The 24,350-nt window shown below is 49.2% G+C and overlaps 1 protein-coding gene and 1 long non-coding RNA gene across 6 annotated transcripts in view; one reads left to right on the plus strand and one right to left on the minus strand.

Annotated features, from left to right (window-relative positions):
• Positions 1-24,350, plus strand: part of Emid1 (EMI domain containing 1) — a 46,854-nt gene that overhangs the window by 21,539 nt on the left and 965 nt on the right. Inside the window, exons 8-14 of one of the 4 annotated variants that reach the window (XM_021177367.2) lie at positions 649-795; positions 1,642-1,740; positions 1,883-1,935; positions 2,293-2,355; positions 2,459-2,503; positions 14,126-14,170; positions 20,815-20,899. In XM_021177367.2, the coding sequence (XP_021033026.1) occupies positions 649-795; positions 1,642-1,740; positions 1,883-1,935; positions 2,293-2,355; positions 2,459-2,503; positions 14,126-14,170; positions 20,815-20,899 (537 nt within the window). Of the gene's footprint in view, positions 1-648; positions 796-1,641; positions 1,741-1,882; positions 1,936-2,292; positions 2,356-2,458; positions 2,504-14,125; positions 14,171-20,814; positions 20,900-21,938; positions 22,030-24,350 lie in introns of all 4 variants that reach the window. The other 3 variants (XM_085829129.1, XM_029483064.1, XM_029483065.1) reach the window with 3 other exon arrangements.
• Positions 18,803-24,289, minus strand: LOC110305406 (uncharacterized). 2 transcript variants are annotated; one of them, XR_002379155.2, is made up of 3 exons: positions 24,147-24,289; positions 22,375-22,455; positions 18,803-19,026 (listed from the first exon to the last, which is right to left on the minus strand). It is a non-coding gene; the product is annotated as an uncharacterized LOC110305406 (long non-coding RNA). The 2 variants fall into 2 exon arrangements; XR_002379154.2 differs by lacking the exon at positions 24,147-24,289 and adding an exon at positions 23,809-23,869.

The raw sequence follows: 24,350 nt of genomic DNA on the forward strand, positions 1-24,350 counted from the left end.
GGGTCTCACTGTGTAGCCTGGGCTGGCCTGGAGCTTGCTGTGTAGAGCAGGCTGACCTTGAACTCAGAGATCTGCCTTTCTCAGCTTCCCAAGTGGTAGGATTAAAGGTGAGCATCCCCCATCTGAGCCCCGCCCCAGAACCCCAAGCTGGCTCTCTCCAGCTTCTGTAGGGATCCCTCCTGCCTAGAGACTCAGAGGCTGCCTTCCCCAAATTAGCACAGTCGAGGTGGATAGGCCTCTGCCACACGCCTGGCCCCTCAGCTCACCAGCCCTCCTGTGTTCCTGTTCATGCCTGGGCTATGAAGCATCTCGATCAACTTGGCTCATATACTTCTTTCAGCCGACCCTGAGCTAGGCACTTGGTGGAGTGAAGCTAGTCTACTTCCATGATGGCGGATAGCTAGGCAGGCAAGGAACATCAGTGCCTAACCCCTCTAACCAGGGTTCTTTGGAGGAACTGGGAGGTCTGGGAACCTGTAGACAGAAGCCAGAACAGCGTGGTAGAGATGGCGGTCACGATGCTGTGTTCTTTCCTGTCACAAATGGCCAAGAGGACAGGTCTGTGCACTTCAGAGCTTTTATATCCACTGTCCCAGACATCCTTGTCCCCACCTCCCATGTGCCCACTAGTCCCTGTTCTTACTGCAGGCCCACAGGGACCCCCAGGACGCCCTGGCCAAACAGGAGCCGCAGGCACCCCTGGAAAGATGGGACCTCCAGGGCCTCCAGGTCCACCTGGACCCCCAGGGCCTCCAGCCCCTGTAGGGCCACCCTATGGCCAGGTCTCCCTGCATGGTAAGTCCCCCTGGAGTCCCAGTGGTTTGAGGTGGGGCGAATTAAGCCATCTGTCAGGTGTTAGGCGTGTGCCTCGCTTGCCCAGTTGTCACCCAGCTGTTGGGCAGGTGCTGCTCCTCTCCCTCGTTCACAGAGGAAGGACCCTGAGCCTGGAGAGGAAGGTCGCGTGCCACACACCTTAGGCCCTCCCCAAGCCTCAGAGGGGCTGCAATCCAGCCCTCAGAGTGCTGAGACACTCAAGGCTTAACTCAAGACAGCTCAGAGCTCCCAAGGCCACAGCCCTGGCCCTGTTGCTTAGGGTGGCTCCAGTTCCATCTCCCAGCTAAGCAGCAGAGCAGATCCTAGACCTCTCCCTCAGGAAGCCTGACCCAGCTTACCCACATGCTGCTAGAGTTTCCACCCCATCCGATTCTGACACTTGATGAATAACTGGGCCCCGCTCCTTCATCCATTCTCTCATTACATCATTTATTCCAACATCATCATTCTTTTTTTTTTAATTTTATTTTATTTTGATTTTGCTCCAAACCTCATTGTCCTTGTTCCTATTATGCGGATAGCAGCAGTGCTAGTCTCTCGGGCCCCACGAAACCCAGTGCAGGCAAGCCTGAGACTTGTAGGCAGTTGTTAAAGGCAGCTTTCACTATTATCCCTCTCAGAGGGTGACAGAACAGGGTCAGCCAAGGAGGGAGCCTTTCTGGATGTAGCCAGCTAGACTGTGGCAGAGGTAGAACACACGCAGCTCTCTCTTCTTCTCTGTGCGCCAGGCTGTCCCACAGGACCGGCAGGTGATGCCTGACTGCCCGCCTCCCCCAGCTTGACACACTCACTGTCTTTCCCTCCCAGGGGATCCACTGCTGTCTAATACCTTCACTGAGACGGGCAGCCACTGGCCCCAAGGACCCACTGGGCCCCCAGGTCCTCCAGGCCCCCCAGGGCCCATGGGTAAGTTGAGTCCAGGTGGGGGATGGTAGGAAGCAACCATGGGGGGCGAGGGAGGAGGGACTGAGCTATTCAGAGACAGTTGATGGGGAACTTCTTAGCCTTGTGGTCCTCTCTGTTCCTGAAGACATTGTGTTTTATTCAGGTCCTCCTGGACTTCCTGGCCCCACGGGTGCCCCTGGGAGTCCTGGACACATGGTAAGTCATTATCCAAGTTCTTCCACCCATGTATAACACTATTCACCCATCTGCTCAGCCATGCGTTGAGTCAGTACTTTGATATGCAAAGTACTCCCCATAAATCTTCTTAACTCAGTTCACCCAACAAGAGGCCAAGTAAAGGGGGGAGTTCTCCTGGCTGCAGCCAGCACACAGGATGAGGACATCTGACTCCAGACCTCTTTAACAGGCTGACCTGCATGCTGTGTGCTGGGCATATGGCGATGTCCGGCCCGCGCTGAGCCTCCCTCTCCATTTCCTCAGTCGGCCCCCATCCCCTGTCCACCCTGTCCTGCCTACCGCAGCACAAGGCTGAGCCTCTGTCTTGTTGTTCAGGGAACCCCAGGCCCTTCTGGACCCAAAGGAACCTCTGGCCACCCAGGAGAGAAGGGAGAGAGAGTGAGTGAACAGATCACCTCACATGGGGGATTCTGGGGAGTCCCGGGATACTAGATGACAGCTCTCACCAGCTGACTCAATTATTTTCCCTTCTCTGATACAGGGACTGCCTGGGGAACCTGGCCCCCAGGGTTTGATGGGGGTTCCGGTAAGTGATGCAGCGCCCTCCCATGCCCACCCCTCCAAGACCCCAGCAGCCTGGGTTCCTGAACCTGGAACACCTGGCCCTTCATGTGTGATTCAGGAATGTGTGATTCCCTTCTGGCATTGCTCCCCATTGCTGAGAGCCATTGTCCATCCCTTTCTGTCAGTCTGTCTGCCTGTGGTTCTGCATCTGTTTCTTTCTGCCTCTTGGACTCTGTATTTGTTTTTTCATTCTCCATCTCTGAATGTAGAATTGCCCGTCTCTCTCTCTCTCTAGTCTAGACAGCTTTGGCTCCGTGTGTTTTGAGTCTTTGTCACTAAGCAGGTACATGTTTAGGATTTCAGTGTTGCCTTTGCCTCTGTGGAATTAATATTTGTATCTCTAGAATACTCACCTTGGACTTTGTGTTGCTTGCTATTGAGGGAACCACACCAGCAAAGCGATGCGCTGTCTATGCATGTTGGTGCCCATGTATTTAAACTTCATCTCTCATCTGCAACATGAGCCTTGCATTTTTCAGAGTCTGCTCTTCAGTTCATTGATAGTTTCATTTATCTGCCTAAATGTCAGCAGCTTTCTGCGTGATGCAGCCGCCAGCCTGGTCTACAGAGTGAGTTCCAGGACAGCCAGGGCTACCCAAAGAAACACTTGTTTGGAAAGGAAGAAAAAGAAAGAGAGAGAAAGAGAGAGAGAGGGAGAGAGAGAGAGAGAGAGAGAGAGAGAGGGAAGGGAGGAAGGGAGGAAGGGAGGGAAGAAGAAAAAAGAGAGAGGAAATAAACAAAGAAAAAACTATAGTTTAAAAATAAAATAGAGAGTGATAGACAGACAGACAGACACCCTCTACTCCATATTGACCATGTGCCGATTTTTTAAAATCATGATTTGTTTTTTTCTGGTTACTGGGGATCAAATCCAGAGCCTCGTACATGCTAAACAAAGACTCTTTTTTTTTTTTTTTTTTTTTTTTTTTTTTGGTTTTTCGAGACAGGGTTTCTCTGTGTAGCCCTGGCTGTCCTGGCACTCACTTTGTAGACCAGGCTGGCCTCGAACTCAGAAATCCGCCTGCCTCTGCCTCCCGAGTGCTGGGATTAAAGGCGTGCGCCACCAACGCCCGGCTTAAACAAAGACTCTTGCCAGTGAGCTACATCCCTAGCCATCTTTTTTATTAAGATTTATTTTTGTGTATATGTGTGTGAGTGTATATCATGTATATGTAGGGGGAGGGGAGCTTGGAGGCCAGAAGAGGATGTCATATGTCCTGGAGATGGGGACTTAGAACTGAGCTGGGGTCCAGAGTAGCAAGTCTCTCCGGCCCCTCCCTCGGGACCTGACTCAGGTGCTCACAGCTCACTCTGCTCACACTCGGGACCTTCCTGCTTCAGCCGCTTGAGCAGCAGGGGTTATACACCTGTGCCACCAGGCCCAGGCCTTTTGTTTGTTTGTTTCTTCTTTGTTTTGTTTTTTTTGTTATTGTTGTTGTTTTAAGATAGGGTTTCTCTTTGTAGCCCTGGCTGTCCTGGAACTGTAGACCAGGCTGGCCTCCGACTCACAGAGATTGCCCTGCCTCTGCCTGCAGAGTTCTGGGATTAAAGGTGTGCACCACCACTGCACGGAATGCTTCCCTTTAGGTGGGCATAGTTAACAGCGTCTGAAATGACATGGTGGCTCATGCCTGTACTTCCAGGACTTGGCAGGTTGAGGATGGCGAATCGCTTCGCATTTAGGCCAGCCTGAGTAAGTTAGAAAGTGAGTGATCAGCCCCGGGCTACGGAGTGTGAGCCTGCATCAAAGGCAGAACAAGTAAATAAAACTACAGTGATTTTAAACAAATGTCAGCACTCCACAGAGCTGCCATTCCAGGCATGTGCCGCCACCACCAGCTGAGACCCAGGTCTTAGCATCAGTTCTCAAGCTGTAAGCAGCAACCGTATAGAGTCTTTGCATCAATATTATAAGGAATCTGGAGGCTGATGGACACTTCTCTATACACTACAAGTTATATACAAAGACGAAGCCTTTTATGGAGGGATTTGAACCCCCGTCGATTTCGGTTTTCACAGGACAATGAATTCCACACGAATACAGAGGGATAACTGTAGCCTTTTAAATTTGCTCATGTATATATCATTTCTAATACTATACATTTCTGAAGATCCAGATTTCTACCTTTCCTGGCTAATGCTCTGTGGCTGTGATTGCATCATAACAAAAAGCAGCCCGGGAAAGAAGAGGTCTGTTTGCCTTAGAGGTTCCAGTCCATCCCTCAAGAATGCAGAGACCATAGAGAAGTAGGACTCACTGGGTTGGTTTCTCCAGGACATGTTCATGCTCATGCCAGCTTTCTTATATATCCCAGAGCACCTGCTTAGGGGATGCTCCACCCACTGTGGACTGGGCCCTCCTATATCAATCAGTAATCAAACTGTTCCCCCTGCCCCGCCCCAGACATGCCACAGGCCAATCTGATGGAGGCAGTTCCTCAGCTGAGGGTCTGTCTTGCCAGATGCTTCTAAGAGTGTGTCACATTGACAATAAAAACTAACCAGTATACTCTCTGATATTATTTCTTTTTAGCTTAAAGAACATCCGTTAGCTCTTCCCATAGTACAAGTCTCATAGTTTATTTGAAACTATGTTTAGGGAATGGTTGTGCTGATCAGAGTTAGAGCTCTTGTCTAGCATCTGTGAGACCCTAAGTCCAATTTACAGCTTTGTAATCAAGCAAGCAAGCAAGCAAGCACGCAGGCAGACAGGCAGGCAAGCAGGCAAGCAAGCAGGCAGCAGGCAGCAGGCAAGCAGGCAGGCAGGCAGGCAGGCAGCAGGCAGGCAGGCAGCAGGCAGCAGGCAGGCAGGCAGCAGGCAGGCAGGCGGCAGGCAGGCAGGCAGGCAGGCAGCAGGCAGGCAGGCAGCAGGCAGGCAGGCAGCAGGCAGCAGGCAGCAGGCAGGCAGGCAGCAGGCAGGCAGGCAGCAGGCAGGCAGGCAGCAGGCAGCAGGCAGGCAGGCAGCAGGCAGCAGGCAGGCAGGCAGCAGGCAGGCAGGCGGCAGGCGGCAGGCGGCAGGCGGCAGGCAAGCAGGCAGCAGGCAGCAGGCAAGCAGGCAAACGCATTCCCAACACATGAGAGGCTATGAGGCAGAAGGTTCAAGAGTTTGAGACCAGACTGGGGAAGTGTTTTGGCAGTTAAGAACACTTGCTGTTCTTGCATAGGATCTGGACTTGGTTCCTAGCATCACATGGTTACTGCTGTCTGTAATTCCAGTTCTAGGGAATCCAATCCCTTCTTTCTAGTCTCCATGGGCGCTGCATGTATATTAACATAAATTAACATTCATTAGCATAAAATACGATTTTTTTTTTTTAACCAATCAATCAGTAGTAAGATACTTTACAGGTTCTCACTATGTACCTCTGGCTGTCCTGGAGCTCACTAGATAGACCAGGCTGGCCTCGGACTTACAGAGATCTGCCTGTCTCTGCCTCCCCAAGTACTGGCATTAAAGGTGTGCACCATTATGCCTGGCTAAGATACTCTTTATTACAGCTTAGTTGTTTAAAGATATTTTGCTAAGTATAGAAGTGTATGTTGGCAACTTTATCATCTTGTCCTACTTTAAAGCTATTGCTTTATGACCTTCTTGCTTATATAGATTCTCATGAGAAATAAATTGTCACTCTTCCCACCCCCACTCCTGTGTGTGTGTGTGTGTGTGTGTGTGTGTGTGTGTGTGTGTGTGGTGCCTGTAAGATGTTCTCCACAGCCTTAGTCAACAGCTCACGGCTGTGGTGTGGCTGGGTGTGATACTCTCTGTGTCTAATCTGCTTTAGGCTCACTGAGACTCCTGAATATGTAAAGTTTGATCCTTCCTCATCATTTCTACTGATCATCTGTAAATAGGCCCAGGAACGATGTACGGGGGGGGATTTTGTGGAAGTCTCTTCGACCTTCACAGGCAGAGGGATGCCTCACAGGAAACACACACACACACACACATGGGAATAAACACCTATAATCCCTGCACTTGGGGGAGTAGTGGAGGCAGGAGGATCATTCCCAGCTTCACAGTGATTTCGACACCAGCATGGGATACAGAAGACCCTGCTGAAGAGATCAGAGAAGCCACCAAAGTGTCTTGCAAAGTAGCCGTACCACATTGCCTTCTGTCTTCTTCTCTTGCTGTGAGGAGACATGACCAAGACAATTTAAAAGAGAAAGCATTTAATTGAGGACTTGCTTACAGTTTCAGAGGGTTAATCCATTGTCATTGTGGTGGGGAACGTAGCAGCAGGCAGGCATGGTGCTGCAGCAGTCGCTGAGAGCTTTGCATCGTGATCCACAGGCAACAGGCAGAGAGAGACCCTAGGCCTACTGTGGGCTTCTGAAACCTCAAAGCCCACCCCAGTGACACGCCTCCTACAACAAGACCATGTCTGCTCCAAAACAGCCACACCTCCAGTCCTTCTCAAACAGTTCCCCTAACTAGTGACCCTATGGGGTCATTCTCACTCAAACCATACGAAGTCCTCACAACATGAGAGACTTTCATCTCCCCCATCCTCACCTCCACTTGGTATTGTCATTGGATGTTTTGGCCATCCTGGTAGGTGTGCAATCCTGTTTCATTGGGAAGCTGTTTTGTTGGTGGTGGTTTTGGTTTGGTTCGGTTTGGTTTTGGTTTGGTTTTGGTTTGGTCCAGGCTGTCCTCAAACTCAAGAGATTGTCCTGCCTCAGCCTCCTGAGTGCTGGGATTACCTAGCCTGGATGTTTGCTGTGATGATCTCCCTACTATTTTGCAGTTTTGCAGTTCCCGGATGATACTGACTTTCGTGCGTTCATGTGTTGCTTTGCCTTCATTCATTGTGATTGTGCCATTCAGGTCTTTAATTATTTTATTTTGTTGCTGCTGCTGCTTTTTTGAGACAGGGTCTTCCCATGTAGCCCTAGATGTCAAGGTTGCATAGGCCAGACTAGTTCTTAACTAACAGAGACATTGCCACCTTTGCATCCCAAGTGCTTGAGACTAAAGCCATGTGCCACCACTCTGGGCAATAGTAATATACATATATTACATATTTTAATTTCAAATTCCAGCTGCTCACTGCTGGCTTTTATGAGCTTCTATGTATTAATGTGTCTTCTTGCTGTAATTAATTCCAGGAACATTTTTGTTAGTTGAGGCTGGTCTTCACTACTTTGTGGGTTCTTTTCCTGTCTCCTAACAATATCTTCTCTGGTTCAGTGGTCTTCTCGTCTCACCCTGCAGGCCCAGTTCTCTTCTAGCCATCTTCTCTTTCTAACCCTACCCGGTCTCTACTCCATCTCTTTGTGCACCAGCTGCCTTCTCTTCTCCAACCCTGTCAATATCATTTCTCAGCCTGTGCTGGTTTTTCTATATCCCCTTCTGTTCCCAGAGAAGGTAGCTCATAGGGTCAAGCAGTTCTAAGAACTTCCAAAGGCCAGTTGCTAGCAACTAGGGATTCTTTAAACAAGATAATATAAAAAAAAACAAGATAAATCAGCCGGCCGGTGGTGGCGCACGCCTTTAATCCCAGCACTTGGGAGGCAGAGGCAGGTGGATTTCTGAGTTCAAGGCCAGCCTGGTCTACAGAGTGAGTTCCAGGACAGCCAGGGCTACACAGAGAAACCCTGTCTCGAAAAAACAAAAAACAAAACAAAACAAAAAAAACAAGATAAATCACATTACAGTTATTTCAAGATTTTCTACATAGATAAATCAAGTTGTGTGCAAAATAGTTGTTTGCCAAATCCATATACTTTGTATTTCTTCTTGTTTTTGTTTTTTGTAAAGATTTATTTATTTATTATATGTAAGTACACTTGTAGCTGTCTTCAGACACTCCAGAAGAGGGAGTCAGATCTCATTACAGGTGGTTGTGAGCCACCATGTGGTTGCTGGGATTTGAACTCAGGACCTTCAGAAGAGTAGTCAGTGCTCTTAACCATTAAGCCATCTCCAGTCCCTATATCTTCTTGTTTTAATGTATTGGCTAGGACTCCCAGTAAGTACTGTGTTGAAAAACAATGGTGGGCTGGTGAGATGGCTCAGTGGGTAAGAGCACCTGACTGCTCTTCCAAAGGTCCAGAGTTCAAATCCCAGCAACCACATGGTGGCTAACAACCATCCGTAACGAGATCTGGCGCCCTCTTCTGGAGTGTCTGAAGACAGCTACAGTGTTCTTACATATAATAAATAAATAAATTAAAAAAAAAAAAAAGAAAAACAATGGTAAGAGGGGTCATTCTTCTCTTCTTCTTCTGCTTCTGCTTCTGCTTCTTCTGCTTCTGCTTCTTCTCTTCTTCTTCTTCTTCTTCTTCTTCTTCTTCTGCTTTTCTTTCTTTCTTTCTTTCTATTTTGAGACAGGGTCTCTCTGTGTAGCCTTGGAAGTTCTAGAATTTGCTGTGTAGACCAAGTTAACCCTCAAACCACAGAAATCCACCCGGATATCTTTTTTTCTTTGATCCCAGCACTCAGGGGCAGAGACAGAGGCAGGCAGAGCTCTGCAGTCTCATATAAACTGTTAGGGCCTTGGGCTGGTGGTCAGTGGTAGAGCTCAGGCTGCAGCATGCCTGAGTGCTTGGGTTAATGTAATCACTGGCTTTTCCACCCATGCCTAGTTCTTAAGCTAGGCTGGCTCAATTATCCTATTGATACCATTCTATGTTTACCACCTGACTGGTTACTTCAATTAATGTGTCTAATTTCCTCAGAGTTGGGGTGGCGAATCTTCCTGCCTGAGTATTTCCCAGAGTTCCTCTCCCTCCTCTCCCCCCCCCTTGCCCTGTACCCCTGCCCCCTTGCTGGATACCCTACCTTCTAATTCTGCCTCAGCTTATTGGCCACCAGATTTTGTTGTTTTTGTTTTCTGGACAGGTGATTATTCCTGTACACATGAGGATATCCCTACAGGTCAACGCCAGCAATCTGTACCTGAAGCCTTTTGTTTTAAATGGTTATTATCAATTTCATTTCTTTTTTTTTTCTTTTAGTTTTTTGGTAGTTAGGGGATTTGAGACAGGGTTTCTCTGTGTATCTCTGGCTGTCCTGGAACTCACTGTAGACCAGGCTGGCCTCAAACTCAGAGATCTGCCTGCCTCTGCCTCCTGAGAGCTGAGATTAAAGGCGTGCGCCGCCACCACCACTGGGCTTCAGTTTAATTTCTTCAATAGATTTATCTGTTCAGCTTGTGCTCCCCACTCCTCCTCCTCCTGTTCTATTTTGAGACAAAGTTCCATATCATCTGAAGCCCAGGCTGTACTTGAACATGGTCCTCCTGCCTCTACCTCTCCAGTGTTGGAGTGCAGGTGTGCACCACTGTGCCCAGCTGTAAGTTAGGACTCCTGGTTTTGTTGTTGCTGCTGTTGCTTGTTTTGCATTTTCCTTCTGAGGCACTGGGAATTGAACACACGGCCTCCTGTGTACCGGACAAGTGCTGAGGCCCTGAGCCACTGAGCCATACCCCAGCCATCAGACTGTCTCTTTATGTTTAGTCTTGTCATTCTGTGTCTTTAGAAGTTTATCCTCTTCAGTCGGGCAGTGGTGGCACACACCTCTGATCCCAGCAGTCAGGAGGCAGAGGCAGGTGGATCTCTATGAGTTCCAGGCCAGCCTGGTCTACATCTACATAGTGAGTTCCAAGACAGCCAGGGCTACACCGAAAAACCCTGTCTCAAACCAAACCAAACCAGAGAGAGAAAGAGAGAAAGAGAGAGAGAGAGAGAGAGATTGGTCCATTTTGTTAGGTCCATAAAATATATGGGCATGGTGTTGTTCATAATGTTTGTTTATGATCCTTTTGTAAAAAACATTTTTCTATTTATTTTATGTATCTGAGTATATTGTCACTGTCTTCAGACACACCAGAAGAGGGCATCAGATCCCATTACAGATGGTTGTGAGCCACCATGTGGTTTCTGGGAATTGAACTCAGGACCTCTGGAAGAGCAATCAGTGCTCTTAACCAATGAGCCATCTCTCCAGCCCTGTGACCTTTTTCTATGTTCATAAGATCCCTAGAAATACCTATTTTTTGTTTCTGATAATAATTTCAATCATCCTTCCTTTATCTTGGCTTGACTAAAATCTTGGTGATTTTTATTGATCTTTAAAAAAAAAACAGTAGATTAAAAAAGAATTATATAACTTCTTGTTGGCTTTCTCAGTTTTTCCTTTTCTGCCTCACTGCTTTGTGACCACGTGCACTTGTTTGCTTGTTGAGACAGAGCTTGCTATGTAGCCCCACTCTGTGGTCCACGATGACCTTGAGGTCTGGACCTTCCTGCCTCGACCTTCCAAGTGTGTGTATGTGTGTATGTGTGTGTGTGTGGAGGGATGTTAGAGGTGTGAGTGCCTATACAGTCACCTGCGAGAATGTGGCTGTTTCTTCTCTCTTGCTTACTGCAGGCTCCATCTGTTCTGATGTCCCGTGACCAGACCTCAGCTATTTACTCTGGTCTCTCTTCTAATACCTACATCACTGCTGCCAGTTCCCGTGAGCACTCCTTATGCTATATTGCACAAATTTTGATAAGTTCTATTTCTACTTAATTCAAAATAGTTTTGCATTTCACTTGTGGTTCCCTCTCTGATCTGTGTCAAAGAGACTGGTTAGTCTCCTGATGTCCTAGACTTTGCCAGGTATCTTTCTTGTGTTTGCTGTCTTTCGTAGTTCTAGAAGATTGTCTGAGATCATGCCTCGCGTGGTTTCTCCTCATGTGGTTTCTCTTTGGTGTTTGTTCAGGTGTATTTTATGGCCCTGTCCCCTGCTCACTGTGTCTGCTTCTGATGAAGGCAAGTCACACACTTAGGGTCCTCAAACTTCAGTCTCCTAGGGAGCAGGGACTGCAGCTCTGCACCACAAAGGTTCTTCTTTTCTTAATTAACTTGTGTGTGTATGAACGCTTTTTCCTGAATGCATATCTGTGCACCAACTTCCTGGTGCCTGTGGAGATCAGAAGAAAGCATTAGATCTCTTGGAACTGGCGTTATAGATGGTTGTGAGCCACCGTGTGGATTCTGGAAACTGAACCAGAGTCCTCTGTAGAGCAACCTTAATTGACTGAGCATCTCTCTCAGTCCAGTGCCTCAGTTTGTAGTATGTGTATGTGCACATGCGTGGAGGTCAGAGGTCAGTATCAGGTACCTTCTATTACTCTCCATCTTATGCATCCATTCATTCCTTTGCATTCATTCATTTTTGAGAAAAGATCTCTCACTGGACTCAGAGCTCACCTACTCAGCAAGCCTCGGAGATTGCCCTATCTGCATTCCTGGGTTTGCTGGTGCCATGGCCAGCCTCCTGTGAGGGTGCTGGAAGTCTGAACTCAGCAAGCATTTTACTGATCTATCTGGACTCTTACCATGGTTTTTAGATTATTTATTTTATTTTATGCGAATGAGAGGTTTGTCTGCACATATGTATGCGTACCTCCCCAAGCTTCTGTTATTCCTAACAAAATGTAAGATCTTTATCACATTTTATTTCTTTGTACATGTACGCACACAAAATCTGTGGCAGAAGTGGCGGTCTGGGCACATCTTAAAATAATTGATCTGTCCTCCTATCATGTGGGTTCAGAGGATTAGACTCGAGTTTTCAGGTTAATGGCAAAGTCCCTTTGCCTGCTGAACCATCTCACTGGGCCCTGGGCCTAAGGAAATTTTATTTTCAGGAATTCTATTTGATTTTGTTTGTTTGTTTGGTTGGTTGGTTGGGTTTGGTTTTTTCGAGACAGGGTTTCTCTGTATAGCCCTGGCTGTCCTGGAACTCACTTTGTAGACCAGGCTGGCCTCGAATTTAGAAATCTGCCTGCCTCTGCCTCCCAAGTGCTGGGATTAAAGGCGTGCACCACCACGCCCGGCTTCCATTTGATTTTTAAAAAACAATTTCCATGTCCCCTACCAGTCTCCACCTTGTCACATAGCATATCAATCCCAGGTGATTCTTTGTTTTGTTTTGTTTGTTTGTTTTGTTTGTTTCTTGAGACAGGATCTCACTGTATCGCTTAGATAGACTTGGAATTCTTATCTAGCTAATTTAGGCTGGCCTTGAATTCATGCCAGGCAACCCGTGTGCCTTGGCCTCCCCAAAGCTGGGGTTACAGGCATGCATCACTAGACGGTCTAGCCTGAATCATTCTGGTTTTAAAGATTTATTTATTGTATTATATATTATACAGTGTTCTGTAATACATGTGTGCTTGCATGCCAGAAGAGGGCGTCAGATCCCATCACAGATGGCTGGGAGCCACCATGTGGTTGTTGGGAACTGAACTCAGGACCTCTGGAAGAGCAATCAGTGCTCTTAACCACTGAGCCATCTCTCTAACCTCCCCCTCCCCCACTGATTCTTTTAATACACTTTTAGGGAGCTGAAGAGATGGCTCAGTGGTTAAGTGCATAACTGCTCCCTCTGAGGACCCGAGTTCAGTTCCCAGTACCCATTGTAGATGGCTCACAGTCACCAGCAACCCCAGCTCCGGGGCCTCTATTGGAGTCTACACTCATGTGCTCATAGTCTTTAAAAAACAGATTTTTAATCTTTAGGAAATGTTTAGTTTTTATTTTATTTTATTTACTGTTATTGTGTATTTAGTGATGGGAGCATGTGTGAAAGACAGGGCACAGTTCAGCTCTCTCCTCCCACTGTGGATTCCGGGACCCACTTGGCCAGGTTTGCTGAACCATCTCATGGTCCAGAATATCTGTCATAGATATTTTATTAATTTTTTTACAGCTTCTTTTTATGCATATGAGTGTTTTGCCTGTGTGTATGTCTGCGTACCACATGCAAGCCTGCTTGCTGCCTGCAGAAGTCGGAAGAGGGTGTCAGAGTCCCTGAAACTGGAGTTACCGGTGGTTGTGGTCTCCCATGTGGGCGCTGGGAATTGAACTTGGGTTCCTGTGGGAGCATCCAGTGCTCTTCAGCACTGAGCTGTCTCTCCAGCCCCGTCACAGATGCTTAAATACCTTGTCTCCTACTTACAACACCGCGTTAGCTATGGGTATTTCTGTTGACTGATCTTTCTCTTACGTGCTCATCTTGTATCTTGTTTTCTTCACACAGCTTTTTCTGAAATGCTTTATTGGATGGGAGGGGTGCAGTCTGAAGAGCTCCATTCTGTTATTTTCTTGAGAAGTGCTGAGGGCCCCAAGACAGCTACATTAGAGATGGGTCACCCCATTCTTTGGGAAATTTACCTTTATTACAGAAAGTCCATTTTGGTTTTGTTCTTGGACCTAGGAAAACTCCATAACCCTGGCCTGTGTTCTTTCTGTTAAGGCCTGGCTTTCTGCAATTTCATGAGAAAGCACTGGGTATTTCCAAGCTCTCTGTGCTATGTGATAAGAAGTTCTTGAAATCTGTGCTCAGTCCTAACAACTGTTGTCCTGGGTTCCTTGTTGCTCTGCCCTTCCCCACAGACTGAACCCAGTGTGCGAGACAATTGCTCTACACAGGTTTCTGTTAGTCTTTCTCCCTCACACTGGCCCCCTCCTCTACCTCCTGCTCTCTGCCCTTCCTTCCCTTCCCTTCCCTTCCCTTCCCTTCCCTTCCCTTCCCTTCCCTTCCCTTCCCTTCCCTTCCTTACTTCTGTCTCTGACTTCTTTCAGGGAGAACCTGGCCCCAAAGGAGACCCTGGTGAGAAGAGCCACTGGGTAAGCTGCAGCCCTGCACCTGCCTACCCCTGCATCCTCCTGCCCTCCCCCTGTCTCCCCTGCTCTCCCCTGCCTCCCTCTGCCTTCCTCCTGCCTCCCCTGCCCTCCCCTGCCCTGGGTTCTCTGTAAAGAATTCTCTGACCAGTAGACCCTGGGATCAAGGGTGTCCTACTCACATACTTATAGAAGCCCTGCTCCCACACCCTCCCAACACTCCCCTCCAGCAGACCCCACCCATGTTCTCCCTGTCTCTGTCTCTGCCTCTGTCTTCATCCACTTACCCTCTGTAGCCTCACAAGGCTGTTGGGCAGTTAGGTGACCCAGCCAGACTGCTTCTCCACTTCCACGGTCCCTCCTGTCAAAAGTTTTGGCTTTGTCCTATTGATCACAGAAGGAAGGGAAATGTGAAGAAAGCATCTACCTAAAACAGAAAGGGACCTTAGGCAAGTCATGGGACAAAAAGGGGATGCACAAGGGATCCATGGGACAAAGGACTGGGGACCTAGAGATCAACAGACACACTGAGAATCCAGGAAGCTTGGGAAGGGAAACCTTGAAACCATTATGCATATGTTTGACATGGTTAATGAGGCCAGGAGACCTAACTCTACTCTACCCAAAAGATCTATAATAGGTACCTCCACATACTTCAAGGGATCCACTAGGGAAGGCTAGAAACTGTCATATGCAAAGAGAACCGAGAAACTGAGGTAAAGTGATCTAGACACTGCCATACAAAGGAAGCAGTATGAAAGTACAGTGGAAAGGGAGGCTTAGAAACTGTCACATGCAGAGCGGACACTGAGTAAATGGAAGGGGGACCTAGCAACCACATACTCAGAAATTTCAAGGTTTCAAGGACCTCACTGGGAACCGTCAAGATCAATAGAAGTAACTAACAGGTTTGGGGCCTAGGAATCTACCCTACCTAAAGACAGAGAAGGAAGCCTAGATAGATCACACCATGCCCTGAAGTCTCGGGCGCCCGCTCTTGGAAACCATTGTAACGTGGAAAGCATTTGGCAGGCGGGCAGGTGGGCGTAAGCATCCTTCTAAGACAGCCAGCCTGGATTCTCTTTAGAAGCTGGCATCATGGCTTCCCTCCTCCCTTCCTGAGCATCACTGGTGAGGGTGTGGCCAGCATTAGTTTCCAACCTTGTCTTGCCTGTTTGTGGTCCTGGAGTCAGTGATGGATACAGCCGTGGTCGTCCTCACCCTGCACGAGTCTACCTCTGTGTACCCCGTGACTTCTTGGGGCCCTGCTACCTTTCCCAGATGCTTGCTTCCCGACCCTCCATCCTCACCCACCCACTCCCTGTGATCCCTGGCCTCTGACAGTGTCAGTGTGGCCTCAGCTATGATCGAGGAGACTCATGTGAGCAGCTTTCTGCCTCCTCTAGGCCCCTCATTCTCCCGGAGACCCGTGATGAGAAAACAGGTTGTTCACCCATCCCAGAAGGTATGGGGAAACCCAGGTCACTACAGAGCCAGGCTACACAGCTCCTATCCCTGCATGGGGAGCCTTGGCCTGCCCCAGGTCAGACCTTGAACCGAGGACTAGCTATGGGAGGGACCCCCAAGAGGTAGCAGGACCCCTACCTGTCCACCTTCTTCCTTTCATCACCTGCACTTCTACCCCTGCTTGCTGCCTGGGAGAGGGTTTGCTGGGCAGCAGATGCATGCGGCTTCCGGGCTGAGGGACCAGCTCTGTGAGAGGTAGGTAGGGATCCTGGTACGGTGGGAACATCCTGCTGAGACACTTCACCTACCAGCACCCCCTAGAGGTGGTGCAGCTTTCAGAGCCACTTGCCAAATTTAGCTGTAGCCCAGCAGTGTCACCAGGTGGTCATAGTTGTGTACTGCAGGAGCTGAGTGACTGGCCTGAGTTACTCTACCTAATTATGAGGGAAGCAAGCCTTCATTCCTTATTTAGACAGGGAACCCGAGGACCAGCTCTGCGGAGCAGACTGGTGGCACCAAAAATGAGACCCAAAGTGAAACAGGCTAAGACATCTAAATTCCCAGAGGAGCTAGAGAATCCATTACCGTTCCCTAAGCATGGATCTGTATGCCAGGCTCAGGGCTTTGCAGTGCAGAGAGGCACTCTGCAGACACAGGCCCCAGGAGGAGTCACCATCGGGTAAAACACCATGGTCAGCAGCCACAGGACAAAAGGAACTTAGGTGTGGCCGGGGTGTCAGTACCAATAGTGTATTGGTGATGAAAGGGACCTAACCAGTCATGGGGTATTCAGACAGAGAAGTGAGGGTAGCAAGGGGCCTGGGACATGTTCGGAGTAGCAAGTACTTGGAGTGGCAGCTTGGCAGGCAAGAAGTGAGAGAGGATAGAGGCTCTCAGAAACTAGGGGTCCGCATTAAGGAATTCTAACATTGGTGGACCTGGAGTATCATTTAAGTACTGCTAAACTGAGAAACAGGAATCGTGGCTTAGACCCAGGATGCCAGCACTCAGATGCCAGGAATCTCGGCTTAGACCCAGGATGCCAGCACTCAGATGCCAGGAATCGCGGCTTAGACCCAGGATGCCAGCACTCAGATGCCTGAGGTAGAAGGGTTGCTCCAAGTTCAAAGCAAACCTGGGCTTCGGAGTAAGATACTGAAAGATCTCAAAAAAAATTAAGAATTATTTTTTTTTTAAGATTTATTTATTTATTACACATAAGCACACTGTAGCTGTCTTCAGACACTCCAGAAGAGGGCGCCAGATCTCGTTATGGATGGTTGTGAGCCACCATGTGGTTGCTGGGATTTGAACTCTGGACCTTCGGAAGAGCAGTCGGGTGCTCTTACCCACTGAGCCATCTCACCAGCCCGAATTATTTTTAAAAAATTAAAGAATGTGAGGAATGGTATGGTCAGGGTTTTGTTCGCAAAGTATGTTTCTGAACACCAATTTGGAGAGTGAATTGGAGACAGAAAAGGACACTGGAAGGCTGTGAGCATCCTGATCAAAGGCCAGGAGCCTTTAAGTGTGAGCACGGACCAGCAGCAAGGCAGACAGTGGTCAGTGGAGTCAGGGAACCTTGGGTACTGCCTTGGCTATGAAGGGAAGTAAAGAGGCAGACCCGGGTGTGTAAACCTGTAACCCCAGCTGCTCAGGAGACTGAGACAAAAAGATTACAGGTTCAAGGTCAGCCTGGTCAAGTTAGTGAGATCTCGTCAGAGAATATACTGGGAATATATAATATTCTCACATTAAAAGTGAGGGGCTAGAGATAAACCTCAGAGGCTGAGACGCTGCTGGCCTGTGGGAGGCTCTAGCTCTACCACGATACCCAGGAGACGCAATCAAAGAGACAGTGCAGCGCTTAGGGTGCTCGCTGAGAGCCTGGACTTGGTTCCTATTAGTCACGTGGCAGCCAGCCCACAGTGATCTGTAAGTCTAGTCCCAAGAGGGCTTCTGGCCTCAGTGGGCACTACCCACACATGGGCACAAACATACATGCAAGCACAGATGCAATATTTATACACATAAGAATAAACAAAAATCTTAGCCAAGATCTGAGCAAGGTTCCTACATTGCAGTGTGCCGCACATCTGGTGTCTTAGCCTAGAGTGTTCTTCCTGCCCCTCTCACTGGTGGTTTGTGAATGTCCTAGATCTGCCCCCTGCTTCTTCCCAAGGAGAGCATGCTAAACACTCTGAGCAGCACTTGCTGGGACCAGATGCCCTCTGATTGCCCTCACTGGCCCATCGTCCATGCTGGAAATGGCTTCACAGTGGTTTTAAAGACTGACCTTTTAAAGTGTTTTAAGATTTATTTTTATTTGTGTGCATGTGTGTAAAAGTGTCTATCACATGTGTTGGTACCTAAAGAGACCAGGAGTTACAGGTGACTGTGAGCTGTCCAAAGTGGGTACTGGGACCCTAACTTGGGCCCTTTGGAAGTGCAGCAAATACTTTCAGCCATTTCTCCAGTCCGTAAACTATCTCTCCTCTCCTCTCCTCTCCTCTCCTCTCCTCTCCTCTCCTCTCCTCTCCTCTCCTCTCCTCTCCTCTCCTCTCCCCCTTCCCCCTCCTCCTCCCCTCTCCTCCTCTCCTCCCCTCCCCCTCCCCCTCCCCCCTCTCTGTTATGCCTGTGTGTATACATGTGTGTGGTTGTGTGTGTGCATGGGTAGCATTCTCTACCCTATTCCCTTGTGATTGAATCTGAGAGTTCACACTTTCCAGCTAGGCTAGCAGCTGGCAAACCGCCTTTCTCTATGCCTACCCAGTGCTGGGTGGGGTTACTGGCATCAGGTAGTTTTTGATTGTTTGTGTGTGTGTGTGTTTGTTTGTTTGTTTGTTTGTTTTTCAAGAGTGTCTTTCTATGTAGCCCTGAGTGTCCTAAAACTCTCTCTGTAGAACAGGCTGGCCTGAAAACCATAATCTGCCTGCCTCTGCCTCCCAAGTGCTGGGATTAAAGGTGTGCGCTACCAATGAGCTCAGGTGGCTTTTACATGAATTCTGAAGCTCCAAATTCAGGCTCCCCATTTTCACTGAGCCACGTCCCCAGTCCTGGGATCATCCATTTTCACAACCTGCTCCCATGACACCTGAAGAGGGATTACTTTAGCATGTGACCTCTAGTGAACCCCGTACCCCAGGCTGAAATGGCAGTAGTGGACCAAGAATAGCTCCATCTTTACTTATGATATTAATAGAACAGCTGAAGCATAAGGAATGGCCCCGGGAGATGAACACACTCACAGTGGATGCGTTGGGAGGCCCCTCGGTTGCTTAGATGTTCTGTGGAGAGTCACTGCTTCAGAGTGTTGGACGGTGAGCCAAGTGTCTGAATTCCAGCACATGGGAGTCTGAGGCAGCACTGTTGGCGCTAAAAAAATGGGGGAGGAGCTGGAGAGATAGCAGAAGTGAGGGGCAGAGTTTAGATTCCAGGATCCACATAAATGCTGGGTGGGCAGAGACAGGACTACCAGAGCAAACTCTAGATTCAATTGAGGGACTGTGCCTCGATAAATTAAATAAGGTGGAGAAAAGCCTCATCTGTCAACTTCTAGCCTCCAGGTCCATGTGTGCATGCATACACGTGAGCACCCGTATACAAACCTATACACACACACACACACACACACACACACACACACACACGGAGGTGGGGGAGATGGCACAGTGGGAAAGAGCACTCCCTGTACAAACAAGAGGCCCTGAGATCTGAGCCCTAGCACCTACACAGAAGTCAGGCATGGCACATATGCCTGCAACCCTAGCATGGAGGACTAGAGACAGGTGAAGCTCGGTAGGCAGCCAGGCTAGCTGGAACTGTACATGTCAGGTGCACCTTAAGACCCTGTCTCAAAAAGTAAAATAGAAAGCAAAATAGAGTGGAGAGGCATGTGCATGTATACACACACACACATACATACACATACACAGGAGATGTGTGTATGCATCCCTTCACTCGCCCTACACTAAAAGCCAACAGACTTCTAGATGCTGTCAGGTGTGGGATAGTTGTTGCAAACACCCTGGTGTCTGTTGGAAAATATACCCACATTCTGGAAGTTGTTTAGGGAGGGGACATGTGTTGGGCAACACCATGGGCCTTGTGTTGGGGAAGGAAAGGACAAACTGGGAAGAAGTCCAAGAGAGGTCTCTAAATGAGCCTCTGTTTGGGGACAGTGGAGAGCCCTAGGCCTGGGAGGCCTTAAAGAAGGAGCTTGGTGAACCCATCACCACAACCCTGGGAATACACTCGTGCCTTCAGTTGCTGCTGAGAGGGGCAGAGCTGAGGGTGCTCTCCATGGTGGGTCAGAGTGTAGAACTGGCGTGGTCTTGGCAGAGAGGTGAATGGTTTCTTTTTTTTTTTTTTTTTTTTTTTTTGGTTTTTCGAGACAGGGTTTCTCTGTGTAGTCCTGGCTGTCCTGGAACTCACTCTGTAGACCAGGCTGGCCTCGAACTCAGAAATCCGCCTGCCTCTGCCTCCCAAGTGCTGGGATTAAAGGCGTGCGCCACCACGCCCGGCTATGGTTTCTTGAAGGAGGGGAACTGGGCTCCAGCCTTAGATCAGCCTCATTTTAAGCAATAATGCCATTGAAACATTTTGCTTTTCACCTAATACTCATTTTAGCATGAACAGAATCACCAACAACTAGCTTACTTTCGCTGATAGAGTTAGGGTGAGGCTGATAGGATTGATTATAACAAAAAGTCAACTTGTATGAATCAAGAGATAGAGAAAGATGTAAAGAATTTAAAATGGAGAGATGGGGTGAGGGGTGGGGTGCACCTAGAGCACAGACAACCCAGGGATGTCACAGGCACTGTTCAAAGACATCCTTACACTGTGTGTAAGGATGGGGTGAGAGGTTGAGCTGATACCATGGGGCCTTGAAAACAATATGGCTTCTTTGGAGAAAGCAGACAGATGACTGGCAGAGTGGCACAGTTTGCATACAGCTGGGTGTAAATGGCACTCTCTGAAATGGTGTCCAGGGGTTGCTTCCTCCTGCCTTGTCCCCATCCTGTCCCCCTCCATCTTGTTTGGCTGTCCATGGGTCCGGGGCTGTGGAAAGTGGTATGGCTATAGGTGCTTGTCCTGGGTGGGGCATGGGCCACTGGCAGGCTTTGCAGGGTCCCCTCCCTGCCCTCCGTCACGGCTGCATCTGTCTCTTTCCTCCACAGGGGGAGGGGTTGCACCAACTACGCGAGGCTTTGAAGATTTTAGCTGAGAGGGTTTTAATCTTGGAAACAATGATTGGGCTCTATGGTGAGTAGAGACAGACAGACGGCCAGCCAGCCCAGCCCTTGCTTACCAGCCTCCCCCAAACCTTCTTGGGGTGGAACTGGCCTGAGTCCAGTTCTGAGGCTGAAGAAGCACAGGCTACAGAGGCTACTCAACCCTGACGACTGATGCCCTCTCTCGGGGGAAGGTCCTGCTCCTGTACTCATCCTTGTGCCTCTCGCTAGGCATCGTGGGTGAAACAGTTACTTACACAGCTTGGAGACAGCAGATGTTGAGGTTTGCAAGGATTTATGGGCAATGAAAACAGATTCCTAAGCTGGGCATGGTGGCCCACACCTTTGATCCCAGGTTCTCTGTGAGTTTGAGGCCAGCCTGGTCTACAGAGTGAGTTTCAGGACAGCCAGGACTACAGAGAAACCTTGTCTAGAAAAAAACAACAACTACAGAGAGAGAGAGAGAGAGAGAGAGGAAACCAAATGCCTAATCAGCAAGGGATTGTGGGTATCAGCCAGGCCCTAGCCATACTGGGGTCAGGGGTCATATACAGTTAGAGCCCAAGCCCATAGGATTATAGATAAGAGATGTAGACTCCATTTGGGCTTCAACTCTAGAGAGGTCATAGGCAATGGGAACAGTCTCCAGACCTACAAGAAATAGATTACACAGCTAGATTCCACAAGTGCAGGGTGACAGAGGCAGACTCAGGACCCAGAGGACTCTGGGTAATAGAGCACTTGCCAGTTCTGACCAGCTTCCCCATAAAGTTCTCGAGACTCTTACAGGACCTGCCTTCCTGACCCCAGATACCCCTCCTACAGTTGCCACTCTGGTCGTAGTGTCCTAAGTTCCCTGTCAGGGCCTGGCATTCACCCTCCAAGGTCTCATCCTCCTGCTACCTGAGGGGCTGGGCAAGCCTTCTCCTTCTCTCACGAGGGGACACTGAGGCCTGATGGACACTGGTCCAGACTCCTGTCCTGGAGTAGCCGCCTTCACCCCCCTTTGGCTCCCAGCTCAGCCCTTGAGGCCAGACTCGCACCGTCTGCTCTTCTTGATCTCCCATCAGGCTCCTAGCTTACAGAGCTTCCTGCAGCAGCAGGCTCAGCTGGAGCTCCTGGCCAGACGGGTCACACTGCTGGAAGCCATCATCTGGCCAGGTAATGGCAGGGCGGGCAGGCAGGGGCAAACCCTCCAAGGATGGGCCTGGGACATGCTTGGGCATGAAGACACCTCCTGGTGCTTGGTCCGGGCCAGAAGGTACTTAGTATCCTGCCACTCATCGAGGACAGAGAGTCTGGCACAAGGAACTAGCTTTCCTGTTCCGGCAGTCACCTACCTGCACAGGCTCCAACAAAGATGTAGCTCTGCCCTTGTGCAGTTTAGGGCTGGGGTGGGGAGGGATAGCACTGGTAGCAGAAGCTAAGAAGAGAAACGTGACAGACTAGTGTGTATAATTATGCCTCTGGCCTGCTGGGGCCATGGCTGCATGGTAGAGCATTTACCTCATTTGTGCAAGTCCTTGGCTTCAGTCATCACCATGAGGGAGGGAGCCAGTTCAGGAGAAAACAGTCCAGGAGGGCTTCCTGGAGGTGGTGTGTCAGTGAATGAACAAGTGAGAAAGAACAAAGGCTGAGAAGACTACAGGGTTGTTTTCCTCAAGGTTTCTGAGCGGTGGAGACTAACCCTGAGCAGAGCTGGACTGGGAATGTTCTAGAAGGGCAGGTTCAGGCAGCCTGAAAGGAAGCTTGCCTCCTGGCTCCTGGAGTGAGGCTAAGGAGCCCCCAGCTGGTGTGGGGAGATGGGGCTAGCCGTTCACAGGCATGGGCTGCTCCTCATTTGCCCACCGAGGGCTCCCATCCCATGGGCTAACCTTTGCCCCCTCCAGCCGCTGCCCTATCTCACAGCCCAGATGCACAACAATGCTCAGAGGCCTCCATAGTGTATCCTCCCTCCCCTCTTATAAATCTAAAGTCTGAGGCCCTAAGTCGTCTCTGAAAATGTCCTTGGATAAATCAGGCAGGTTTGAAACCAACCCTTCGTTCATCAGGAACCAGGAAGCACCAACTGAATGCCAGGCTCAGATGGGCACAGGGGAACTGTCCAACAGTCACTGGAGAGATTCCAAGAGGGCTGGGGTCATGGGCCCTGCTTGCCTGACATTGGAGACTTCTTGGAAGAGGGGACCCTGTGTGGGGTCATAGAAATCACCTGGTTGTGCCATATGGAGGTGAGAGGGACAACGTGACAGGAAGTCTAATAAGATCTGGGGGTTGGAATATGTGTGGTACCAGTCAGGGGTGGTGGCCACATGCTTATGATGTCAGCACTGGAGGGCTGAGACAGGAGGATGGCAAACTTGAGGCCAGCCTGGGCTACTGAACAAAACTCTGTCAAAAAAAAAAAAAAAAAAAGTGCCCACAGACAGTTTCTGATCCCCACCCATTAGCCATGCGGCTGCTCTAAACATTAGAAACATCTAGAAACATGATAGGCTCCCTTCCACCTCAGGCCTGCCCTGCCTGAAGAGGGGAGACTGTGGTCTTGATGGGGACATAGCAAAGCTCCACCCTAAGCCTCTTAGCATCCATCCTCCATCCCCACCGCCTCCCAGTGGCCTGAGGGACCACTGGGAACAGAACCAAATCCCAAACTTTCAGCACTTTTTCTTGGTACCCCATCCTGTCTGTATCAGTGCAACAGTAGGAGGGGCAGCTAGAGAACACAGAGGGAGAGATCTGGGGAGAGCCACTGTGACCTCATCCTCAGCTGGCCATGCATCTGATAGCCCCAACTAGTGGCTTCCCTAAGCAGCACCATCAGTAAGTGGTCTGCACCCTATGAACAGGGAGGTACTTGGCCAAGTACCCATCCTAGGCTCTCCCCAGCTAGGAAAATAACCTACCCTGACCTTCTCCCTGGCTTTACGGGATACTCACAGGCTTCCTGGACAAAAGAACTTCTTGGGTTTGAAGGATATTAGATTTCTCAGGAGGCAAGTACGCTATGTTTATGCTTGGGGTTCAGTTTATGCACAGGTCACGGCAGATCTCACCACAACTCCCTTTGAAACCGACTTCAGTCTCGGTCAGTACTGCCTAAGCCCTCAGAGTCTTATCTGAAAATGTCCTTAATTTTAGAAATCAGACAACTGGGGCCCTCACAAGATCCAGTTCCACTGAGGCTGCTCAGAGCCAAAGCCTGACTCTACTAAGCCCTTTCCTCCAAAATGATGCTTTAACCTAATGAAAGAGGAAAATCTCTCTTCTAAGTTTACTTAGTTCATTTGGATGATCCAGAATTCATCTCCACTCCAAATAAGCCTCAAAAAACTGATCAGTGCCAGACATGGTGTCCTACGGATCCCAACACTCGGGAAGCAGAGGCAGGCAGATCTCTGTGAAATTAAAGCCTGCCTGGTCCACAAATCCACTGCAGGATAGCCAGGGTTCTGTTGCCCAGGGAAACCCTGTCTCAAAAA

This window comes from Mus caroli, unplaced genomic scaffold, assembly GCF_978045245.1.
Source record: "Mus caroli unplaced genomic scaffold, Mus_caroli_1 scaffold_13, whole genome shotgun sequence".
Taxonomy (NCBI): Eukaryota; Metazoa; Chordata; class Mammalia; order Rodentia; family Muridae; genus Mus; species Mus caroli.